The sequence below is a fragment of the Leuciscus leuciscus genome (assembly GCF_965113295.1).
Source record: "Leuciscus leuciscus genome assembly, chromosome: 9".
Taxonomy (NCBI): Eukaryota; Metazoa; Chordata; class Actinopteri; order Cypriniformes; family Leuciscidae; genus Leuciscus; species Leuciscus leuciscus.
Window position 1 is genome coordinate 13231569 of NC_138733.1, and position 25971 is coordinate 13257539.

The following is a 25971-nucleotide window of genomic DNA, read 5'->3' on the forward strand; positions in this document are numbered from 1 at the left end:
AAATGTATATTATATCATTAAATTATCTTTTTTTTAATTGATAGACAGTCCTAGTGTTAACACATCTATTGCAGCTCATGTCACTCTCTTCTTTTTCAGGACAAAGTGGACAGCTGCTTTGTAGCAGTACTAGCCCGTATTGACAACATAAAGGACTTGTGAGTATAGCGCCATCTACTGTGAACAGTAATTAATATATTACTTTAAAATCAGTGCTTCAATAAGCCTCATGATATTTGTGTAGTTTCTTGGCTAGATCTGATTTCCATCAACCATTGAATAAACAAACACTGGTTCTCTAAAATCTATGATAGAGCACAAATGAGAATGTACTTCAATAGTATTTTTGTCTGTTGAACAGCCTTTATCGCCTGGTCCAGGGTGGCGGACCACCCCTGGATCCCACCCCTGGTGGAGCTAAACCCAAAGCCCATTGAGACATCTCACAGAGGAGGAGGAACTGAACGCAGTCGCTCAAAAATGTCTTAATTAGCAGTTTGTGCTCGGAGTCCCACCTCTGCATTGGGGGAGGGGCTAATAACACAGGGCCTTAAATACGGTTTAAGGAGGGAGGACCATGCAAAGAACAATCTTGGATGAAAATGGAATCAAAGGCTTTGGAATTTTAAGAAGTTAAAGACATGTTTTCATTTCCACATTTCAGTGTGAGTGTGAGTGTATGAATGAAAGACAGATCGCTAAGATACTTGAGCCACCCATACAATAACGGAGAGTTATCTGAACAAACATGGATGACTTCAGTGAAGTAACAGCAGTGAAAATGCGAATCAGAGCTTTTTGAATGCAGACTGACTGCAGTTCGCCTAGCAGGAACATAACGCAGGACCAGTTTCCAGATGGGGTTTTTACTTCTTACAGTCTCAAAATCGCTTTGTGTGTGTGTGTATGTGTGGGCAGCTTAAGCCTGTTAAAGTACCTAAGAGCTATTAAAACCACAATGTTCTTTTCTTTTCCAATGTTTTGTTTGCTTGGTGTTATTTGAGTGTAAGTTTGATTCCATGTCAAATCACTCTTTCCACTGTCACAGGGTTTGCTGTATTAAAGATACAAAGATGATGAAACAATATTTAATAAACACAAAGTGCAAGACTACACAATCCACATAACGTTATCACAAGACAAAGGACTGAGGTATGCCCGGTACACATTGTACGAATTTGGGCTGTCCCAGACGAAAGATGACCAATCGTGGCGATTTCTGTGGTCGTGGCTCCTAAACGGTTGTCGTACGTCGTACAGTGAGAGGTTCAAGGTTCATGGCCGTTATCACTGTCTTCAGACCAAAGATAGCCTGCGATAAGTTTCTGACAGTGTCAGAAATGGAGCATGATAATCTCACAGTGTGTTTGCTGCCAACGACCTACGTCCATTTGCAAAATTGGCCTCTTTTCCCTAGCAATGACCGTGTCCTTATTCTCTTTCGCTTCCTCCTCTTTTTTTCAGCGCTCATAAAAACGTCTCGGTTACAGATGTAACCTTAGTTCCTTGAAGAGGGAACGAGACGTTGCGTCGAAACACTGTGGGAACGCCTCTGCGTGATTGCGCCGTGAAGCGCGTTTGAAATCAGTCCAATGGCATGACGGAACACCATAGGCAGGTGATGTCATCGACCAGGAAACTATAAAGCACATCCAAACCAAACAGTGCCAGCTTCTGATAAATCTGAAGCAAGTCGATCATGGGCATTCCGAGAATATGGAAGGGCAACACAGCATCTCGTTCCCTCTTCGGGTAACTAAGGCTACATACAAAACCAAGACGTTCCCTTTTAAGGGTACTCGCGCTACGTCGAAATGCTGTGGGAACCGTCATAGGAGCAAGTGTTCGTCCGTGTGAAATCTAAGCGCACAATAAGACGAAAGCACCTGCGCCCCTGTGGAATGGAGCCAAGATCAAAGTCATAAAATCTCATGAATGTGTGCGGCGAGGACCAGTCTGCCGTATCCCAAACATCTTGGAGGGAAACTCCTGACAATAATGCTTTAGTGGCAGCCATACTCCTAGTAGAGTGGGCCTGTACAGCCAAAGGAGAAGGCTGAGCGGCCGACTCATAAGAAAGTGAAATGGCCTCGTCCACCCACTTGCTCATCCTCTGCTTAGAATGACCCAAAGCAAATGAACAGTTGTTCAGACTTTCTCCACAGGGCAGCTCTGTGAACATAAGCATCTAAGGCCCTGAGTGGGGAGAGCAGATTTAGTTTCTCTTGGTCTTACATCCGGAAGGGAGGAGCATAGCAGGCCTGCAGTACAAAAGGTCTTACAGTATTAGTAGGAACCTTAGGAACATATAGGTTTAGGGTGAAGAAAGGCCTTTACCATACTAGGTGCAAATTCCAAGCATGAGGGAGAAACCGAGAGGGCTTGGATGTCTCCAATTCTTTTGAGAGATGAGATAGCTAGGAGAAAATAGTTTTCAGCTTTAGAACCTTCTCAGAAACTTCCTCAATAGGCTTGAAGGGAGCCAAAGAAAGGCCTTCTAATACTATGGCCAGGTCCCAGGCCGGCACCCTCGTGCGGACAGGTCTCAGCCTCAAAGTGCCACGAAGGAAACGGGTAACTAGAGGGTGTCTCCCCAAAGACACACACCACCCAAAGGAGTTTGGTAAGCAGCTAAGGCCGCCACATACACCTTTATTGTGGAGGAGGATAACCCTGCGGAGAATTGCTCCTGCAGGAATTCCATCACAACACCCACTGGGCAGTTAACTGGGTCCAACTGGTGACTTCCGCACCATGAAGTGAATAATTTCCACTTCAAGGCATAGGTGGAGTTTCCTCATGGATGGAGCACTGGAGTGGAGGATGGTCTCAACATGAGAGACCTAAACTTATGAGCTAGGCCCCCTCAGAGGCCAAGCCCACAGTTTGCACAATTCTGGGCGGCAGTGAAGGATTGACCCGCTCGCTGGATAGAGAAGGTCCTTCCTGGGTGGAATCTCTAGAGGAGAGACTCTAGGTCCGAGAACCATACTCAGGCCGACCAAAACGGGGCTACTAGTAGAAGGTGGACCCTGTCCCGGCGAACTCTCTTCAGAACTCCCGGGAGCAGAGCGATCGGGGGAAAAGCATACAGAAGTAGCCTCGGCCATCTCTGTACCATAGCGTCCAGCCCAAGAGGAGCTGGATAAGTGAGGGAGAACCATAGTGGACAATGAGATGTTTCTAGAGATCTAAACAGGTCTACTTCTGCTCGACCAAAGTTTTCCCAAAGGAGCTCCACCACCTCTGGGTTTCAGGCCTTAAACATGGCCAGCATTTCCAAGCAATGTATGTGCCACGAGAGATGACGATTCCACCACAAACCTCGAGCCGAGCAACCACTCATGATCGCCTCCCAATCCCTGAGGGATGCATCCGTTGTTAGTGTGACGCGACGACAAAGAGCCGCCAGCACAGGTCCTTGGGAAAGGAACCAAGGTTTTTCCACAAGACGAAGGCAGGTTTTTCCACAAGACGCGCGAGCGTGACCTTGATCATATGAAGCAGATTTCCCCTCTGAGAGAATCCCTTGGTTTTGAGCAACCTCTGTAGCGCGGGGGCCCACTGTAATTTTAATTGTAATATCGAATAACACAATACAGTTAAAATTATAATCAAGCAGCCTACTTTACATGTGCTTTTGTATGTTTGTCAACACATCAGAATTGGTGTACTTCTTTAAAGCATGCAAAAAAATTATTTAAACAATGATTTAAAATGTACATTAAAAAGTTAAACTTTTAATTAGACATTAATTCAACACTTAAGTGTGTAAAGAAACAGTCATGAAAGTGTCTCTTTAAGTACTCTTAAGTGGCCTTATAATATTATCAGCAAATACCATTTAAAAAAAAAATATATAGGCCTAGTTTTAAGATTTGAAGTACACTACAAGTGCACAATCAGTACAATTAAGCACTGGAAGTTTGGGCAGAGCATCAACTGAATAGCAACATACTAACTTGTTAAACAGAAAACTTTGCACAGACAAGCAGCATACATTCTCTTAAGAAAATGTGAAAATTGTTTTTTTATATATATATTTTTAAGGTAACTTCTAATAGCTGAAAGAGTGGATGCCTTGAATTTATTATTGTCTGATGAAGTCATAATAAAAGAATAAAAGGGGGAAACTGCTAATGGCCTTCTAGTACAATGGAACATTTTACAATGATGGTCAGCAAGACTATCTACATAATGCCCTCCTTTCCCTTCATTCTAAATAACATCAGGAAGCATTTAAAGGCCTGGCACATGCCTGAGTGGATGCTGATAGTAGGCCCTACTTCCTTTTTATGTGTTGTAGTTTCACTTTCCACCTTTTTCTTTTTTTTTCTTTTTTTTTGCAATATTGAGAACTTTCTTATAGGCCAAAAAATTGGAAGTGAAACGTACAAAGCGGGATTGAGATTCTTCATGCAGTTACATTGAAAGGGCAACTGAGGCTTTCATACTGAAAATAAAATAAATGCCATAAAAGTATGACTTACCATAAGACTTATGTGCAATATTAGCTTGTTGCAAGAACATAAAACACATTTCGTGGTAATGTAATGTTTTTTTGTTATCAGACATTAAGTTATAAGCTGTGATTTCAGACACATATGATTCATTTAGCATTGATTTACAGGTAGAATCTTTCTTTTTTTTTCTTATACAAAAATCATTCCTCTGAATAAATGTAGCTCTGATTTGATAACAGTTTCTCTTCATCGCTTAACCCAAACAAGTTATAATAGAATCAGATTAGAACATAAGCACTTATGGAGTTTGTTCAGATGTGAAGTCACTGCTGACTGCTTTCCTAAGACCCCTGCCTTTCATATGGCCATAAAAAACATTTCAAAGCTTATCACAGGATAATAGGCTATACCTTAAAGTGTAATGAGACCATTTATCCTGTAGATATATGAAGCCTTAACTGGACAAAAAATCAATTTCCATCTCCAAATTCAATGATGTCATTTCAATGCTATTTAGATTTATTTTAGTAAAGCATAGGCTATACATTAAATAGCATAAACATAATGTCATGAAACCGGATGTACTTAACTAAATAATAATAAAAAATACTTAATGATATTGTTTGTCAGTTATTTGGCATCAGGCTACATGCATTTCTCAAAGTAAAATAGCTCATGTTGACCACTAGCTGGCAGAAAAGATCAGTTTAAACCCATTCACCAATAGAAGAGTAATGGGATCAGTCAAATGTAAAATAAAGGCATATTATTATTAAACACTGCTACTACATTTTAATACTAATTATCATTAAATTGTGCTGTAAATGTTAATTGCACATTTTACATTTACAAAGTATACATTGTTATATCTTATGTTTTTAGGATTTTATTTTATTGTGTTAGCCATTTATACACAGTCATAATCATAAATGGGTTTACTGACCCATTTATTGCACATTTTCTATTGCACCCCCCCCCCCCCCCTTCATTGCACATTTTCCTCTGAATTTATATTAAGAAAAAAATGCATTAAACAAATATTAAATATTACATTCTACCAAAAATATAAGGCTACGAAACTAACTTTCAGTTAAATGTGTAAATTTGCTTGCTTGCTTAAGCCGATGCGAAATGCACTGGCATTGTAGCAAAATTGAGAAAGTGTCATAGGCTAAACCAGTGGCAAAACTGGGGTAACGCTTTATTTTACAGTGTCTGTTACACGTTACATGTAGTTACTATAGTAATTATGGTACTATAAATTATGCTTACTTACATGGAACTAACCCTAAACCTAATCCTTCCTAACCATATAGTACATGTAGTTATATATTATTACTCAGTATTTAAATGTATAATTACACTGTAACACTGACACCTTAAAATAAAGGGTAACACTTTGTTACGTGAAGTTACTATAGTAATAACTATATAATAATTATAGTAACTATTGTAACTATAGTAATAACTATGCATAATTACATGCAACAGTTTTTAAACCAAACCAAACCCTAATCCTAACCCTATAGTAAGCACATGTAGTTACCTAATATTACTCAGTACTTAAATGTATAATTACAGTGTAACAAAGACACCTTAAAATAAAGTGTTACCAAATAAAGTGTAACCAAAACTGGAAATGTACCCAGAAAATCAGGAACCAATAGGCTATTTATGTCTTTTTAACGCACACTTGCCATTGTTTCTAGTGAGACAAGCGTCATGAATAGGCTGTGCTCAAGCAGCCATGAGAAGAGGGAGGAGCTAGTCAAACGAAATCTGACTATAAAAGCTGTCTCTCTCGCTCCTTACGCAGCTGTAGAAGTGTGTGAGACGTCCGTAATTTTTCGTGGAGATACTGAGTTATTTGGACTTATGAAACTGACGGTTTATGTGCGCAGCAGCGGATCAAGCGCATTTACGCAGTGCTCATAGCGCCCAGTTGTTGATAAAGTCCCCTTATTGATGTGTTTTTCTCGGGTCACTCCATCAGGAGTGTGCGATCCACCTGCGGTCCGGTCGAGCAGCGCGTCTGAACGCACATGGATTACAGTCACCTGATGGCGCCTCCGGTGCCCCCACACAAACCCAGATCCCCCCGGCCCGCGCACTGCCAGGGCCGGCTGTTGAAGTGCGTGTTTCTCGGGGACGGAGCTGTGGGGAAAACCAGCCTGATTGTCAGCTACACAACCAATGGATATCCAACGAAATACGTCCCGACAGCGTTTGACGATTTCTCAGGTGAGTCTTTCAATGCGTAATTTGTCCATTGCAATTTTTTGTGATTTTCTGTGGATCTATGAAGTCAGTTCTCCTGAAGTTTTCCTCAAGTTCAAACAGGTGTTTTAGCTTAGTAACCACAAATGCAGTTCATCACATTAACTATAAATGAACATGTCAGACTTTTTATCTTTAGTTTTGAATATTATGTTTGCAGTCAAATCGATTAATCGCACCTAACAAAAGTTTTTGTTTGTGTGTATATATATATATATATATATATATATATATATATATATATATATATATATATATATAACATGTGTGTGTGTGTGTGTGCATATATACATACATGTATAATATACTAATATATATACACACATATATAAACAAAAACTTTTATGTTAGATGCGATTAATCGATTTGATAGCATTTACTCATAACAAGCTTTTTGTAGTTTTGTGAAACGTTTTACTTGACAAGGATGCTTGTATAATTAAAATTAATTAAAATAATATTTTATTGTTTTTTTTCACACCATCCCTCCATATGGGTCAACACAGCCAGATTAAAAAGTCAAATGTTTAAATAAATCGATAAATCAATTAATAAATTGAGACTTTTTAGGATTGTTTAAAACTGATTCTATTCACAGTCTGAAAATCAGTGATAACTTAAAATTCACCAGAGCATGTGTGATGTTGAATGCATATAATATGAAAACAACAAATATATGACCATTTGAACACCAAGGTGTTCAGATGTTGCTGAGTGATTTTATTATTTTTAATAAATATCTGATGGTGTTGACAAAGTAGGGAGGGAAATGGCTTTTCAGTGCAACACAAACTTGAGTTTATTTCCTTGTGACCAAAATGAGTCAAGTGCAGTCCCTTAAATTCCAGACCATTTTTAATAGAAATTAATGCAGTGCTTTAAAGACTGTGTTTTATAACAATTTTAAGTCAAAGAGTAGCCTACTTTACATATGTTTCATAATTTTTCTATGGACCTGAAACAACAGCCTGTCACTGTTCAGTACCCACAAGCATGTCTTTGTAATTATAAAGCCCTTGCGCAATAATGCCTGACCGGAAAATCTGGGCCCCTAAAATCCATGGGGTCCGGTCCACTAGTTTCAATCTCTGAGCAGATATTGTGTTGCTGCCGCAGTGGTGATGTCACCCTCAAACTCCTGGAGCCAGATCAGAAATCTTTGCACTGATTTGAGAACAGTTACGCAATTCAACAGGTGGTACTCTGAGGGGGAAGGGGCTGAATTAAAGACAGATCATATGACGGGGATTTGGAGACAATTACACAATGGGTGCTTGAAGCAGAACACTTTGAAGTGACAAATCATCTCCAGGACCTGAGTGTTACTGTGTTTCATGAGATCACTTCACCGTGGCATGATGGAATGAACATTATTATAGATTTGAACAGCATGTACTGTCTTACAAACAAGTAAAGGTGACAAGTGAAGTGAGGTTTATGAGCTGCAGGAACCCAAATTATATCTGAGCTGTTGATCTATGCCATGTTCATGAGGGTGTATAATAATAAATAACTATGATTACAATTTATTATTATTATAAGAGACCTTGTTATATTAGGATTTTTTTTACAGACTGACATTTGAAAACAATAAGTTACAGACCAATTGAAAATAATAGTAAAAATAATAACTATATATATATATATATATATATCAAAGACCCTCTGTTATATTAAGATAATTTTATTACAGATTTGAAAATAATGTATATGTAATAATGTAATAATGAATATATAAATTCAAAATATTACATACATACATACAGTACATACACACTGTACATACACACACACACACACATATATATATATATATATATATATATATATATATACACACACACACACACACACACACGTACAATGTGTGTATATATATATATATATGCACACACACACACATTTAATATAATATATTTCATATAAAGTTTATTATTTCTATCAATGTATAAGGAAAAGTTTGTATCTTAGCTCTGTAATTGTAAATTGTAACTTAAGTCCATAAAGTCCATTGACGTTGTGTTTGTTTACAGTGTTCGATGACTAAAAGGAAACCGGTGCGTGTGTTGGTAATAAAATGACTAATTTCTTCCCCTTTTTTCCTCCAGCGGTCGTACAGGTGGATGGTCAACCAGTGAGACTGCAGCTTTGTGACACCGCTGGACAGGTAAGAACTTCAGTGCACCACCTGTGTCCCAGTCTCACAGCATGACTGTCCGATGCTCATAACATCATGTTGCTTTCCATGCATTTTGAAGCCAACCCAAAGACAAAAATCAACTAACTTGATCTTTTTGTTTGGGGTGGATGAGAGCATTTCTGTCACTCTCTGAAAGCAGGATTTAGAAATTGGATGAGAAAGCAGTTGCGCAACAAAATCTTAGCAATTCGAAAAGATCGGCAGGGTTGCCATACTGTGAGGAAATCATAAAGGGAGTGAAAAAAAAAACAATCCTCAAGCTATCGGCACTTTAGTTATTGGATCTCCCTCTCGGTTTCTGAGCAACACAGGCTTGGACAGGGTATCGTGTATCCAGCGGGTTTGCCTCCTCCAAGTTATGTTTTAGATGCCAAACTTTTTTCTTTTTTTTTTATTGTTGTGTAACTACCTTCACTAATTTGAAAAGGCCGCTGGCTCTACGTTCATTCTGATTTCCACATTGGAATATTAGATTGCTTCGTTGAAAGGTTTTTTCCATAAGGCTTTGAACCTCAGAAACTGACACTCCTTTGTCATGCATTACATGGGTTAACAAATAAATGACTCTGCCCTCTTAGTACACAACATATAAATCCCTTTACACAACCATACAGAGGCAAGCTCAGGTAAACACGAGAAGATCAGAATTCACTTCTCCAGTTATAGTATGGCAGGCTTTCATATAGTTTTTAAAGAGAAAGAACAAATGCACTTTGCCCAAAGTACAGAAACAAAGGCTAGTATCGCAAAAGTCTTTCAGAGCTTTCTATTGCTCAGCCTGTTTAGATGTACTTCTATTATGTTGTGCAGCAGGTGTCCATGTCAACAAAAGAAAACAGTTGTTTGATGATGATAAAGTCAATCAGGCGATGTCTGTGCGTCAGTAAGTTGCCTTTTAAAGACAGATTTGAGTGATCGTAATTGTAGGGCTGGGTGATATGACTGTATATACTGTATAAAATTACAGTAGAGATTCGTCTGTGTATATCTCTGTACTATACATCTTTTTTTAAATCTATAAATCCAACACCAAGAAGAAATTATTATTATTATTATTATTATTATTATTATACTGTTGTCACCTAGAGAAATCTATTGCAATGGCTATTTACAGTTATTTATAGATTACTGGAATTGGTGGCTGGAATATATTACAATAAAACAAAAATGAAACCCAGCTGTGCTTATCCTTGACAGTAAATGGATTACTGTAATTACCATATTACTGTAACTATTGCATTTTATTATTACAAGTTAATTAAAATGAACAATATTTTGAAAATTAATATTGTATTTGTGTGTGTGTGTGTGTGTGTACATACAAATGTGTACCAATGTATACATAATATATATTTCATATTACTTTCATTTAAAGTTCTATCAATGTAAGGAAAAGTGTATATCTTAGCTCTGTAATTAAATTAAAATAACGCCTTAAATGCTAAAATTGTAACTTAAGGGCCATAAAGTGTGTGTGTGTGTGTGTGTGTGTGTGTGTGTGTGTGTGTGTGTGTGTGTGTGTGTGTGTGTGTGTGTGTGTGTGTGTGTGTGTGTGTGTGTGTGTGTGTGTGTGTGTGTGTGTGTGTGTGTGTGTGTGTGTGTGTGTGTGTTGGTAAAGTGACAAATCTCCCCCCACACACACACACTTTTTTTTTCTCCAGGTCAACCAGTGTTCAAAGTTCATTCAAATAAATAATATTTTATTGGTAAATACTGAAAATACTGTGTGTGTGTTTCATCTAAATCTTATGATTTCGTAAAACAAAAAGTAGATGCAGCAAAGGCATTGAAAAGGTTTGGCGCTCTTATCTGTCAAGCTTAATTGCTGTTCTCAATGATTTTAGAGGCCCTGCTCTCCAAAACGCTCTACAGATTTATACTTTCAATTTATTTGTACTGCATAAACAAGACAGGGTGTGCCAGAGTTGAAAACTTTGGCCAAGTTTAAAAGATTAAAGCGTGCACTGCGTGTTCCACATGCAGTGTTCTTTGCGAGCGCCAACCTATAATTTCACTTAATTGCTTCAGGGAATTATAAAACACCCCGAGAGCCAGTTAAAGGATTTTATTATTTGAAAAAACTATTTGGAATCCCGCAAATGATTTTTGGAGAAGGTTCTCGAGGCCTTGCGTTACTAAACATCAGTAATGATACAGTTATATAAAGTGATAGGCTTTCTGTTTGAGCAGCTCATTCACTTTTCTCTTTCTCTCTACCTCAGGATGAATTCGATAAGTTGCGTCACTTCTGCTACACGCGGACTGACGTACTCCTGTTGTGCTTCAGCGTCGTCAGCCCCGCTTCCTTCCAGAACATTGGTGAAAAATGGGTCCCGGAGATCCGACGGCGTTGTCCTCTCACACCTGTGCTGCTGGTGGGCACCCAGTGTGACCTGAGGCAAGATGTCAAGGTCCTCATCGATCTGGCGCGGCGCCGAGAGCGACCTGTCCTGGAAGAGGACGCCCGCGCCCTGGCGGACAAAGTAGGGGCGGTAGCCTACGTCGAATGCTCCTCGCTCACACAGAAAAACCTGAAGGATGTGTTTGACGCCGCCATCTCCGTGGGGCTCCGAAACTCCGACAGAAGAGCCAGGCGAGAACGGAAGGTCCACAGTACTGCTGACAAAATGAAAATGCTCTCAAAGTCGTGGTGGAAGAAATATATCTGCATACAGTAGCAAAGGTCAAGCCAATCTTCTGAGGCATGAACAATGTGATAGACTCTGGTTTAGCTTCACGCTCCTCAAGTGGATGATGTTCAGTTGGTAACGAATCAACGAAGATCAGTATTGCTGCTGTAAAGATGATGAATGGCGAAAGAAGGTGCAGCTTATTCGACAGCTACAGTACGAAGGAAGTTCTGTATGCAGGGCCGTCACTAAACATCACGGGGCCCAGGATAAAGACTGCTCCGGGGACATTTTGTAGGTGTATAGGACCTTATTAGCCATGTTTCTTTCCACATACTTGTATGCAAGTTTTGGGGTATCGCATTAAAAACGCTGGATGAAAACACCAAGATTGGTATAAAATCCTAAAATGCCCATAAAAAACGTATGTTCTCAATTGAGACGGATACTTTTTTTATTTGGTAAGAAACACATTTACCGAATGACTTAGTCTGAACGGATCATGTGATTGGTTTGCTGGTTAGTCAAATTGTCCAATCTCGAATATTGTTTTTGTCATTCTGAAATGCCCGAGCTAAAGCTTGTCATCAGAATTATTCCCAGAACTGTCTCACATGATTGCATTCCCAAAACATCAGGCATTCGAACGCAGGATAACATGACAGCGGTTGTAATTGCATTTCATCTGCGCACTCTGATGTGAAAGTCATTTGTTATGTAAGAAAAATGAGTCACAGGCTTCCTCGGTTGCAGAAACTTTTCATCCTTTTATTACCGATGATACTTTGCGCCAGTTTCCCAGCAAGTGATGATTTTGTTCTCTTGAACACATGGGATGGAAGCGGTGATTTATTCGCGAATATTTTATGTGATATTCCATTTTTTGCACAAGTTTAATTCACAACTTTGGATGGAAACATGGCTAGTGAGACCTTTCATCACAGAGCCTAGGAAAACGTTCCCAGTCGTGCCTCGGCAACAACAACCCTCGCTGTACGAACAAATGGCTCAACTGGATAGTGAAGAACACTGTTGACCTCTTCCACAGCCAAAACTGTTTGATTATGGTTTTAAAAATCATCTACTGCTTTTGTTTTTATAACCAAATACAGTGCCACAGTTTCTATTTATTCACCCATGTCTTCTACCTGATAAATGCATATACGAACGTTGTGTGACCACATGTTAATGATACTAGCATGCTAACACTGGTGATCAAGCTCCTTTTTGTTTGTTTAACCTCCATGTCTGAGGTCACAAAGATAGTTTTATAGCAGTCCTGTGACCCCTCGGCCGTTTACGCTCAATCTAAATGGTCCTTATATCCCATCAGTCTGTAACTGAACCTACTTGTAACTGTAGGCCTCGTTTTTCATCGTTTTGATTGTCCAAAATTGAGTGTAACTGCAACTTTTCTGTCCTTGTTAACACAACTGCCATTGCAATGTGAAAGGGATTTGTACTTGTGTACTGTTAGTCACAGAAAGTTGGACCTATCATGCATAACACATTACCTTTGTATGCCACACAATGCATTGCACTTGTGATCTGTTGTTAATCCCTATTGCAGTCTTTCCATTTGACTTGATCTACGCTGTTATGCCATGTTGTAAAAAGTCTAGTACAAAGTTCTTTGGCTATGTGTCCTCCTGATCAGCCAATGAGATGTTGAATTTGCTTCTCATTATTCAGAAGCCCAGGTGGTCAGAAATCCACCACAAACGACAGAGCACAACAGTAGGATTCAGGAAGTAAAAATCCCCTCCATTATCAATAATATATCATCAAAGCAGCAACAAGTTTGTAGTATGTAGTTCATTCCATCATTTTCATTACATTTTATTAAATATACTTTTTTTTTCTTTTTTTTAATGTTTGGTTCATAGCTTTTATTTGTATTTTCTTTTTTATTTAAATTTCTTTTCTTTGTTTTTTTTATTAAACTCTAATTGAGAAAATGTATGGGGAAGATACTTCCAGAATCACCAGTCACTGTTGCGCTCCATAAAGCCACACATCAGAAAGTGACCTCTGTTTTTTATGTACTTTATTGCCAACGCAATGACATTATCAGGGTAATCTAAGATCTGTACATTTTATGATTGCATTTAAATCTCTTACTCTATAAACACTCCTGTTTATGGTTCAGTGTGTATGTATGTGTGTTTCGGTTGCTGACTGCTATCCGTGATTTTCATGGAAAATAAATGTGACATAAACTGAAACTTGAATGAGTTTTTCACATTGTGTGCCTGTCGTCACCTGACCTACAACAGCAGGAGCATGTATTGAAGTACATATTGGGTCAATTTTGCTTTCATGTTGACTTTAGCATGCAATAGCCTATCTCAGTGATAGCTTTGTTAGCAAACACTATTTGCAGTAAGTGCACGTACGCAACAGAGAGACATTGAGAAATCATTTGAGAAGTTTTTGTCCAAACATCTTTAAAAGAGTGGATAAAGTGTCAAGGAAAAAAGCTATCAACGCCGAAATGGATCTGTAGCAGTCAAGTGGTACAACTAGAGCTATGTAAGTTGTGTACGTTCATTATTATTTTAATGTTTTGTGCTTTGAGACATGAGGTTATTTGACACCGTCTCTCGTTTTGTGACGCTTTGCAGACGCTGCTGTGTGCGTTCATGTGTTTTGAAGGAAGCGTGTCTTCGGAGGCGCTCTGAAGGGAGGGGATCTTATGCTTTTTAGTGATTAGCAAGAACATTTTAGCGATTAGCAAGTTAGCTCCCTAAAGAAATGTGAAAAATTGCAAACAGAATACATCTCGCAATATGTTATCAGAGTAGTAACTTTTAGTCATGGCATTTGGAGTGAGACTCATGCTTTCATGCTCTGTCTCATGCTTTCATGCTAACATCCTGCAGAAACATGAAAATCCTGCAGGATTCCTGTAGGTTATTTTTGTAAGGTTTCATCTGTCAGTCACAACCTAAAACTAATGATTTAGTTTAGATCCCACTGTCTTAGCTAATGCTAATGATTGTCGCTAAGGCTAGTTCCAAATGTGTCTTGCATTTACTATTAAACTAAGTTACCAAGTTATTTTTACTAAAGTTAGTGTCTTTGGGTTCTGCTGTTGGTTTGATTTATTTGACCTGAAGATGTAGTTTTCATAACTATACCAGTGCAGGTCAGGAGAATAAAATGCTAAAAGAGTACTTGCACTGTTACAGTACGGATACATTTTTGATTATAATTATGTCTGCAACGGTCTCACTGTAACCCATCATTTAGAGGCTTTGTTTTGTCTCAAAGAAAAGCCAACTGCACAGACAGTCTCAGTGAATACAGTCTGTGCCTAGCTTAGCATACGTAGCATTTCACTCAAGAATAAACAACAGTTACTCTCAAACCATAATGTGCACTTTTACAATACATAAAAGCCAGTTTGATATGGTAGTGCTCAGATGGTCTTGTGGTTGAAAGATCACAGTTAGTCCACGCAAGAAGATGGCAGATTTTCAATAAACGTCCCTTAAGGATTGTCTTAGAAATACACAATCAGTAAAAACATATTTCATAATAATCACAGAGTAAAAAAAAAAAAAGACATGATGTGGTTAAAATCATCCAAACACAGAGATTTTTGTCAACAGCTTTTGCAAGACACCTAAAATGAACAATACCAGACCTGAACACATCATGTAACATTGGTATGACCAATGCTTAGTCAATCATCTTTGGGTTTTAAACCCCTTCTTATGTAATTTCTGGGAACATTTAGGTAACTGAATGCCTGAACCTTGACATCCTGAAATGGACTTTGGTAATGAGTTATGACGACTTGACGTCACAGTTGGGTTCTGTAACTGTGGTCACAATGACAGTAATATGGTCCCATAGATGACAGCAGTTTAACAGCACATTGGCACAAGTCCTTTCTGCCTGTCGATGTGATTTGTTCTGGAAGATGTGTGGAACTTTGCACAATGCGTGTGTGACGCAATGTTTCGGGGCCCCTTTAGCGGGAAGGCTGATAGGATTAAAACCCCCTGTGGTCTCATTTGGAGCACTGTTACTGACACAAATCTGCTTTTAATGTACGTCTGAAGGCTTGAGGGCACATTGCTTAAGATAAATTAAATCTCATTACACACATACTGATGGTTGCTAAATACCACAATGTTGTTTTCTGAAGGTCATATTATTTCCTGCCATAATTAGGCCTAGTGGTTTTTGCTAAGGCAAACATCATTATTAGAATCAGAATCAAAAAATATTCAAGTTCACCCAAAATGGAAAAAGAAAACAATTAATTATGTCGTCAAACTTACACACACAAAAAAAGAAGTTTATTCAAGTGTTCTATTAGTATAGGCTACTTCTTTTAAACTAAAATAAATAAGTATACTTTTAGTCTACTTTTTATTTCTCAGAAATATAGTTAAAATTACACTTATTTATATTTGACTTATACAAGTCTTAGAATATTTAGACTGTACCTGTACTCAATCATTTGATCGAGATATACTTAAAAGTATAATTAAGTATACTTGGCTTGTAGTTGTGTTTACTCTTTTGATTGAGTTGCCTATTAAAAACCTTTTCACATAGTTTTACATACTGTCTTATAAACATTCTAGATTTATAAAGAAAACAGATATGTTCCTCGTTCTGAGTTTGTGATTGTGTGTGTAGTCCACTGGTAGCGTATAGGAATTTACTTCAAGTACAGTTACATGTATATATCAAGTATAAACATGTATAATATATACATAGTAAATTTTAAGTATGATGTTAAGTTCACTTAAAGAAAGCTTACAAGTACTGTATACTTTCAGTATAAAACTACTAAACTAGTAGTTTACTGAGAGTATAAAGAAATGCAAGTATTAAACTTTAAGTATTATAAGTTTACTACTGTTACACATAAAGTGTACTTATAAGTATACTTATATACACTATAAAAGTGGGCCAATTTAGTAGTATTGAAGCAGTAGCCTACATTTAAAAGTATACTACTAGTAAATTAATATTAGTATACTCACTACATAAAGTAAAAATATACTTGAGTTTTACTTCAGTATACTTAATAAAATGACCTTGAAGAATGCTTTTACTCACTCTCATATCATTCCAAACTTGTGTGATTTCTTTCAGTAAACCATATGACATATTTAAGTAGAATGTTCACACTGATTTTTCCATATCTATGAAAGCAAGTGGTGACCAAGACTCTCAAGCTCAATAAATGACATAAAAGTACCATAAGGGGCCGTTAAAGGTATACAATATGTAAGAATTTTGTATCAAAATATCCAAAAACCACTTGCACAGTGTTATATATTTCTGCGAGACGCTGCAAAACACAATGGTGCAATGGTAAAAAAAAAAAAAAACGTCAATCAAGCATGTTTACGTAGAAAAAGTAGCATGGGAAAAGCAGCGCAGTGGAATGCAAAGACTCGAGTCGCAGGGTATTGGAATGAATAAAGACGAGACATGAGTGCAATGGTCAAACACTTCTCTTAAGACTATGTTTCATGAGCAGCAGGATAACCAAATTCTTCAGCACAGTCATACACAACCAAAGCACAACCAAAACAATGTTATTTGGCAAAATGCATGCAGTTTTGTTTTTTAACTGCTAAAATTACATAGTGTACCTTTTACCAATGAATAACAAAATCACAACAAAAGGGGATTGTTCATTTAAAAAAAATTCATTTACTCCCCTGTCATTGCATGTCTTTAATCGTTGTGTTTTTTTTATTTGTGGAGCACAAAATAAAATAATATGAAGAACATCAACATCCAAAAAACTTTGGACCCCATTAACATTCACTGTGTGGATGTCATATTCACTCACATTTTCTTCAGAAAAGGCAAAAATCAAATTTTGATTTAAATCCGTCATTGCTTTTGAGAAGCTTTTTGAAAATGAGCCAGACTTGAGTGATTCTGTAGTGACTTAATGCTGATATGATTGGTTGATAACTCTTGATAAATTGCTCCATAGTTTCATTGGCAGGAGCTTTTGACTTACCGCCATACAAGAGGTCATAAAAACCCATCAGTCTTTGGCACACAGACTCACACAATGTGTTTGTGTCTCACATGAGGCTGCTTTTCCCTGTCTTTTGTCAACACGGCCAAAGGGAGCGTCACATTCAACTTGCATATAGTCAAATGATCAACGCAAAGGCCACTGTGAGGAAACCTCAATGACGTTTCTCTGCAGGGGCAGTTCAAAAATGAAAATCCTTCTGTACTATAAAGATGTAAATGACAAAATATCGATTTTTTTCATTTGAGCATTGTTTGCCTGTATATAATATAATATAATATAATATAATATAATATAATATAATATAATATAATATAACATAACATAACATAACATAACATAACATAACATAATATAATATTTGAGCATTGTTTGCCTGTATAAAATATAATATAATATAATATAACATAACATAACATAACATAACATAACATAATATAATATAACATAACATAACATAATATAATATAATATAATATAATATAATATAATATAATATAATATAAGGTTGCATTCACATTACCACTGACTACATCAGTTAATATGAACATAAACTAACAATGAAAAAACATTTTTTAATCTTAGTTAATGTAAATTGGTTTAGTTTGTTAGGCATTTTCCTGGATTTCCTTGGTAATAAACACTTAATTTGATTTGATCTCATGTTATTTCTACTAAATAATAATATAGAGAAATAAAAATAGATGCTAATGAGAATTGTTGACATAAAGTAAGAACACAAAGCTGTAAAATAGATGTGGATCGCATAACTCACATTCTTTGCTTTAAGTTTGATGAAATGATTGAGATCATATTCAGAACTCCAACTTTTGATCACAGTCTTTGGTATCTTAAATATTATTAATATCTATCTCTTCTAAAACTCCAGAGAAGACGCATGTATTTTTCTCAGGAGAAACACCCGAGAAGAAGCATTTCTTCTGATCTAATTAGTGTTTGAGAGAAACAAATGAGATATTGATACGGAGCCCCTAAAGGGATATGGTGAAGGAAGGAAATATGAGATGGGAGGAAAAATAATAAATCAATACTTTTGCGCTTCCTCGCAAATGTTTTGCGCTCCCCCGAGAAACTTTATGCTCCCTTGCAATAACTTTTGCTTCGCTTGCAAAGAGCTCAAAAGGTTTTTGCGAGTGAACTCAAAGTTTCTCAGTGCAGCGCAAATCATTTTCTTTTCCATCACCATGTCCCCTTAGAGGCTTCGTATACTGAAGAGATTTGATATATGTTTTTTTGGGGATAACATACAGCAAATCTTCTGACTGGCTCAATCAAGACATGATTCAGTTAATATTCAGTAGCCTACTAATACTTTACCTCTCTCTCTCTCTCTATCTCTCTCTCTCTCAGTCAGTTGTTAGTTTTCTTTCTCCATTGTTTGACAGTGCTAGGCTGTCTTTGATGTCCCACGTGATGACTGATAGCACCTCAGCCCCTGCAAAGTTCCCGATGCCCTCGAGACATTCTCCTCTGTTTGTGAAGCAGATAGTCAGGCAACAGGACTGCCTTTGTTGCACAAACCAAACCATTGATCATGTGTTGGTGTATTCTGAAACACGCAAACTAAACATTGACCAGCCACAAGTCCCTTTCTTATCATGCCCCTTTCACCCGAAGTGTGCTGTCACACGCTGGTTCATTCACAAAAGATATAGGCCTAAACTGATGAAAGAGTTACGGGATCTTGCGGTTTCAGTGAATCATTGGGGATCTCCCAGGTTTGAATGGGTAAATGTTGACAGCTCAACACTTGATTGAAAAAAATCCCAAGTGTAATCATTCTACACTTGTAATTACTCATAAGTTCTTAATTGTGTCCTTCCTAAAGCAAAATGTCCCATGTTAGATGGTTTGGGTACTGTGAGACGGAGACCATCATTGCGAGTGGGTCTGGAACTCAGTGTCCTTGGCACTGAATTGCTTAAACGCTGGATTAGGGTGGTTTATGACAAGTTCAGACCGCAGTGGACCTTTTGTTATGATAACGTGGGCATCTCCCTATGTGCAGCTCTTCATGCTGTTCTCAGTAACTGAGAACACATTTTATCTGTTTTTGAGATAACACATGTAGAACTGCTTGACTTCACTCTTCACATCACTACAAGACGCAGATTAAACAAACTGTTGGTACAAACAACAAGTACAAACTTGTAACCTTCTGAGATCGTATAGTGAAGTCATTGTAATTCATTAAACATTCTCTGTTAATTGTGAATTAAATATTCTTTTCATATAACTTTATTATAAAGTAAAAGAAAACGGTGGCATTTTTGCCTAAAAAACTAAGAACATTTTATTTTATTTACATTGACATGAACATTGGTTGAAATTCTGATGAGAAATATGTTTTAAATAAATTCAAAATATAAGTAGCCTATTGGTTACACAATAAGGTCAAATTTGGTTGTTTGGTTGTTCGTTCGCTCGCTCGTTCGTTTATATACTGTCATGGGTTGGTTCCACAATGAAGGAAGTAGAAGATAATTTTGCAGCAGTTTTACTTTATTATATATAAACACAACACTCTGGCATAAGAAGCCACCGAAGACTTACGCAGGAGTAACACAAACTAACTCGAAGACACAAGAAAAAAAGGCCGTTTACACTATATCGTTTTCAACTAAAAATGAAGGGGAAAAAAATGCGTTTTCATTTACACAATAACGCCGTTTTGCTGGGCCCTAAAACGCAAACATTTGAAAACAGGTTTCAAAGAGCATGTTTTTGAAAACAATGCTGTTATCGTCTCCGTGAAAATGGTGACATCATGCACATGCGTATTACGGGTTCAGTCTATAGCCGCGTAGTGTTTCTTTACAAAGTGACACTGCCAACTACTGGCCTGGTATGCATAATACAGTTTTATTTATTTTTAAATTTTCGCGGATCCGTGTTAATAGGGATCATTTTGATAACGTTGTCATCTGTATGTGAAGGTCGTTGTCATGTAAACGTACCTTAAGAACTGAACAGAAGGTTTAAATACACAGACCACACAATGGAGCTAAACGAGACACAGGTGAACACAATTGGTTGCTATGGAAACAAATGATAACACATTAGGAAACCAGCGCTTTGTTAGAAACCGAATACTTACCTACTATATAGTATGCGAAAAACGGTACACCAGTAGTATGTCTGAATACATAGTATTCAAAAAACAGAAGGCGAAAAGTGTCCGGATGACCTACTACTTACGCCAAGATTCTGAAGTGTGCATTCGATGGACACTTAACTATCCCATGAGGCCACCGGGGGGGTTATGAATGGAAATGAAGTGACACAACTGTTTTGAAGTGACGCTGGTAGGTCACATGACAGTAACAACATTGCGGATGTAGTACGTCCAGATTACATGCATACTACACACATTCACACTATATAGAGCGTACTTTTTTAACAGTTGTGAGGTAAATTCAAATTCAAATGTAGTACCTAGTCAGACAATTTCGGACGCAGGGTAGGTCAAACTAAACAGGGACAAGGAACACTAAGGGTATGTTTACACAACAACAATGTGCTAAAAATGGACAAGATTTTCTTTTGTGTTTTTAATGTGCTGCAACACATTCTCACCCCAAATCGTCACTTTTTCGTCACTTTCAACCATGCTTCAATATCCGACGCACAAAGCACCCTTTAGCGTCCATATGTGACGCTTCGGTTATGGGTAGGTTTAGGCGTCATGTAACTGACGCTTTCGAAAGTTCGTCAATATCCGACGCACAAAGCACCCTTTAGCGTCCATATGTGACGCTTCGGTTATGGGTAGGTTTAGGTATGTGGAAGGGTTATGCGTCTCATTGGTCATAGCGATCCCCATTCACACGGATCTTTGAAAACGATTAAGACCGCTGTATTCTGCTGCCAGGCCAGTAGTTGGCGATGTCACTTTGTAAAGAAACACACGCCTCTAGACTGAACAATGAACGATAACGCTTTGCATTTTCAGGCATGTAAATGATTTACCTATAAGTACACAAAAACATAACATAAATTTGATGTATATGTATTCTGATTTTATACAATTTTAGCACAAACACTTGCTTAGCACTTTTACACCTTTATTAGTAATTTATTGCACATTATGTCCTGTCCTATCCTGTAACCGAAAATGCCTCATAATGTGTTTGTCAAAGTGCTTAGAGAAAAGCAAAGATCTGATATTTTTCATTCACAGAGCAGTTTCACTAGCTACAAATGACAAGTGTCTTGGAAATTGAGCATTCAAATTTCAAATTGTATTTGAATTTGAAAATAACCTCATTATAGCATCTAATGAACTACAACTGAAAAACAAAGCTCCTTCCTTGTGCCATCCCTCTTTTGATGCTAATGTGCTTGTCACTCTGTAAGGACTCTTAATTGGCTGTAGCCAGCAGCTCAGGTATGTAGTGAACTCACACTGAGGCCTTGTTTGCTCACATAGGTCAAATGGTAGGTGAACTGTGGTGGTGATTGATGAGGAACTCGATCCATGGTTGTTAAGTCCAATTGTGCTTCTGTGTGTGTATAATGTCTCAAATCTTCCATAGTACCCTCCGCAATGATGCTGCCCAACACGTTTTTGCCATAACACACATCACCCCTCAAATGAGGTAGATAATCGTTTCCACTTTCAGCCCTTTATAGCTGTGGAAGCCATTAGCGCTGTCTGCTTGAGGCTCGGCAGTCTCACTAGGAGTCAGCAGCTAGTGACCCAGGTCTATAACTAGTGTCCTAGCCTTTTAAAACTTAAGAGAGAGGGGCGCTAACCTTTGACCTGCCTGCCTCACCTCCCACTGCCCGGGCTCCCCCCGCTCCAGGACAGGATGTGCCCTCACCGGTTGCATGGTTGGAGGCCCTCGGACGGAGACACTGTCCAGACAGAATGTCTGCTTTAAACATCAAGACTTCGTTAAGGAAAAGCGACAGTTTAGAGAGGGTGTTTATGTTTGAACAGAGGATGTGTGAGTTAAAAGAAGATTTACAAGTATTAATAACATATTCATAATTTATGTGGGTCAGTAATGTGCCACTTGTGCATGTGCATCTATATATTTTTTTTCATCAAAAATGCAATTCATGCATGCATTATTTTTTTAATTTTTGTATTTATTTCTTTGTGATTTTTATATATACAGTATATATATATGAAGAGTTCAGATGCAAAAGCCTCTAAGTGCCATCTGAAATTTTCTTCTAGAATGATAATTTTTATCAAGCTTGTATATTTAAGTTCAGTAATTTCAGTTAAAAGACAATTAATAGGACATTTTCATTGCCATTTAAATGAAATTACTGAACTTAAATATACGAGCTTGATAAAAATTATCATTCTTGAAGAAAATTTCCGATGGCACTTAGAGGCTTTTGCATCTGAGCTCTTCATATATATATATATATATATATATATATATATATATATATATATATTATTTTTATTAATTTTTTATCCATTTTAATTGTAGTTAAGGTTTTTGTAATTTCACTGTGTTTAGTAACAACAATTTAGTTAAAGGCACACTATGCAGTTTCTGTTTTTCTCAAACAGCGACCCCTAGAGTCGCTATGGAGTACTTGTATTTAACATTACTGTCGTAAATACCACTCACGCAGAGCCATCTCTGCACTCTTCCGACCGCGCTTTCTTCGTTTTCTTCGTCGACTCTGACGTCTGAATAGAATCTTCCAGATAGAGGCTGCTTCATAATATGTTGTTGATGTATGTGATGTCGTGCCGTAAAGCAAGTCGTGATTCTCGCAAGATTTGTTGGGACGCCACCTCTCAAACCTGCATTGCCATATGAAGTTGGTTTAGAGAATATGCGGAGTGGACAGAGTTTTAATTTAGTAAAAAGTTTGTTACTTTTGATTGTACAATAGTGTTTTGATAAGTTTAACATTTTGGGGTTATTACATAATTTCCATATACTTCCATTTATGTTATTTCAAAGTTCTGATGAATGTACTATTATCTGTGAAATATAGTAATAAAAAAAAATCAGCATGCGTGTCCAAATGTTTGACTGGAAGTGTAACTGCTGTACATTTTCAGATTGATGTTCTGTGGTTTGGTTTCTGGTTAGGGTGGACAGAGTAGATGAACAGAGTTTGTATTATTGTTCTGCTATCTCTCGTTCCAGTGCACACACACACACAATCTCTCCTCCGCTCTTGAACCCTCCCACGTTCAGTTTCGCCTCTGAATGCTGCTAGTCATTGCCAGTACGGAACATATGAACAAAATCTCTTGTTCTCTTTGTTTGTCCATTATGCAACTGGTCGATGTGAATCCATATAATTCATTTGCTTTAAACTGCTCTCTTCTCTGACTGTTGACAGAGACATTAGTACAGAGAGAGAGAGAGAGAGAGAGAGCTTTTCCATTCTAAGAGTGGGTGTATGTGTTCACATCAAAGAGCTCTACACTGCATTGTGCTCAGCGCTCTAAATGTCCTCTTTATCTTTAAGTTTCTATTGCACTCACATCTCATGGAAATGCGTCTCAATAGCACGCATTGTGTTTATCGTGCAATTTATACGCGAAAATGAGTTTTTACGTGCATATGATACGCAGTTTTCGCGTGCATTTGATACGCACTTTATTGCGTGTAATACACACGCACCCCACTAAACGTATAATACACACGTACCCCACACCACTACTAAACCTACCCTAAACCTACCCATGTTTATCATATGCACGTAAAAACTCATTTTCGCGTATAAATTGCACGATAAACACAATGCGTGCTATAGAGACGCATTTAGTGTGACCGGTTTGCACAGAGCATTCTTTAAAAGGTTTCCTAGAACATTTTTCAATCATTTAAAAGGGGATACCCTTTTTCAAAGTATTGATTTTACTTTTGGGGTCTACTAAAATAGGTTTTCATGCTTGTTTTTTCACAAATTTTGCAGCACCTCTTGTCCCAGTCTGTCAGTAACACCCTGTTTAATTCCTGTCTCTATGAAGCCCCTCCTTCTGAAAAGCACACTGTGCTCTGATTGGCCGGCTGGACCAGTGTGTTGTGATTGGTCAACCGCTTCCTGTGTGTTTGGGAAATGTCAACCCCTTACTATAACCGCGAGTTTTAACACACTAATAATGCAACTCAACCAGGCCTCGTTCCACTTTATTTTGTGTGTATATGCCTTTGACTGGAATTATTTAAATGAGGAATATTGTGACGTGTTCATTCCTGGAAGAAATCTCGAGACTAGGCGTTTCAGGGAGTTCAGAAACAGTGTTACTGATATAGAGGATAACTCACTTTGGAGTGTCTTTGCAGACCTTTTCATGCTCAAACAGTAACACACACTAAAGAATGTCAAAAATATATAAAAGCATAATAGGACCTCTTTAATCCCCCTCCATCCTTATTTTAGGTCTACATTTGTAATTTATGTATTCAAATTGCTTAAACATCCTATCTATTTTGATTACACAGTTTCATCATAAATATACTTCTAAACTTAATGTGACACATATTTGTCAGTCATACATAAATGATACAGGTGAGAAACGGGTACGATTTCTGTAATAATACTAATAAACCGGATGTGTTTTACATACTCAATAACAAGGTTTATATATTTATCATCAATAAATCCAATCTGTTTCAATGTCGAATATTTTAACTTTTGAACTTGAATATCACATTAAGTTTATTAGTTTATTAGTTAAAATAAAATTACAGGTAGTTAAAATTGTGTAATCCAAATTGTATATGCAATTTACATCAAAAATGTTATTAAAAAATTTTTTTTTTGAGTGCAACACGTACAACATCATGAAATAATGTTCAAATGTTGAAGTCAGACTGAATCACTATGGATCTGATCAAAAAATAAATCATTTTGCTTTATATTTTCAAGTTGCTCTGCAGAGCGGTAGGTGCTACACCGTCAGAAACAGCTCAATGTTTGATGGACTCTTATCGTTAGTTCTGATATTTGAGAATATATTTTTGGGATTTTGTGACTGATAGATTTTATCATAGGCTATTTAGACATCACTGATGTGTAAATGTGGGCATTTAATGGTGATTAAATAAAAATAAGAAAAAAATTGTAAACTGAGGGTAGTGCTGCAATCCATAACTAACTAGGATTATATATATATATAATGCGTCATTATATTGAGCAGCAAGTATAAATTGTGGAAGAGGTATATATACACCATATACTTTAAGAGTTCTGTTGTTGTTTTGTAATTTGGAGTTGAGTTTCTCCTTCTCATTACCCAAACTAATGGTTTAAGGCTGGTCTCTTTTGGAGGATTACTTTCTTTTCTCTTAATTCTTAAAGAATAACGACCGGGTTATAAGGGTCAGGCACAGGGTCAGAGGAGGATCATCACTAAAGAGAGAT

The 25971-nt window shown here is 37.4% G+C and overlaps 2 protein-coding genes across 4 annotated transcripts in view; both read left to right on the forward strand.

The window, feature by feature from the left end:
• The window catches only part of rtn2a (reticulon 2a), a 36856-nt gene extending 35879 nt beyond the window's left edge, over positions 1-977 (forward strand). For all 3 annotated transcript variants that reach the window (XM_082181220.1, XM_082181219.1, XM_082181221.1), the window contains 2 exons: positions 100-158; positions 362-977. In XM_082181220.1, the coding sequence (XP_082037346.1) occupies positions 100-158; positions 362-437 (135 nt within the window). In that variant the 3' untranslated portion in view covers positions 438-977. The remainder of the gene's footprint in view (positions 1-99; positions 159-361) is intronic.
• A 5305-nt stretch (positions 978-6282) lies between these two features.
• On the forward strand, positions 6283-13795 carry rhoub (ras homolog family member Ub). Its single transcript, XM_082179409.1, has 3 exons — positions 6283-6704; positions 8849-8907; positions 11163-13795. The coding sequence occupies exons 1-3, from the start codon at positions 6506-6508 to the stop codon at positions 11616-11618; spliced, it is 714 nt and encodes a 237-aa protein (XP_082035535.1). The 5' UTR covers positions 6283-6505; the 3' UTR covers positions 11619-13795.
• The last annotated feature ends 12176 nt before the right edge of the window (positions 13796-25971 follow it).

Excerpts from the sequence above, each read along its gene's own strand:
- rhoub (XM_082179409.1), top strand. The coding sequence starts at position 6,506 with ATGGATTACAGTCACCTGATGGCGCCTCCGGTGCCCCCACACAAACCC. Across the intron at positions 6,705-8,848 it reads AGCGTTTGACGATTTCTCAG|CGGTCGTACAGGTGGATGGT; the intron begins GTGAGTCTTTCA and ends TTTTTCCTCCAG. Across the intron at positions 8,908-11,162 it reads TTTGTGACACCGCTGGACAG|GATGAATTCGATAAGTTGCG; the intron begins GTAAGAACTTCA and ends TCTCTACCTCAG.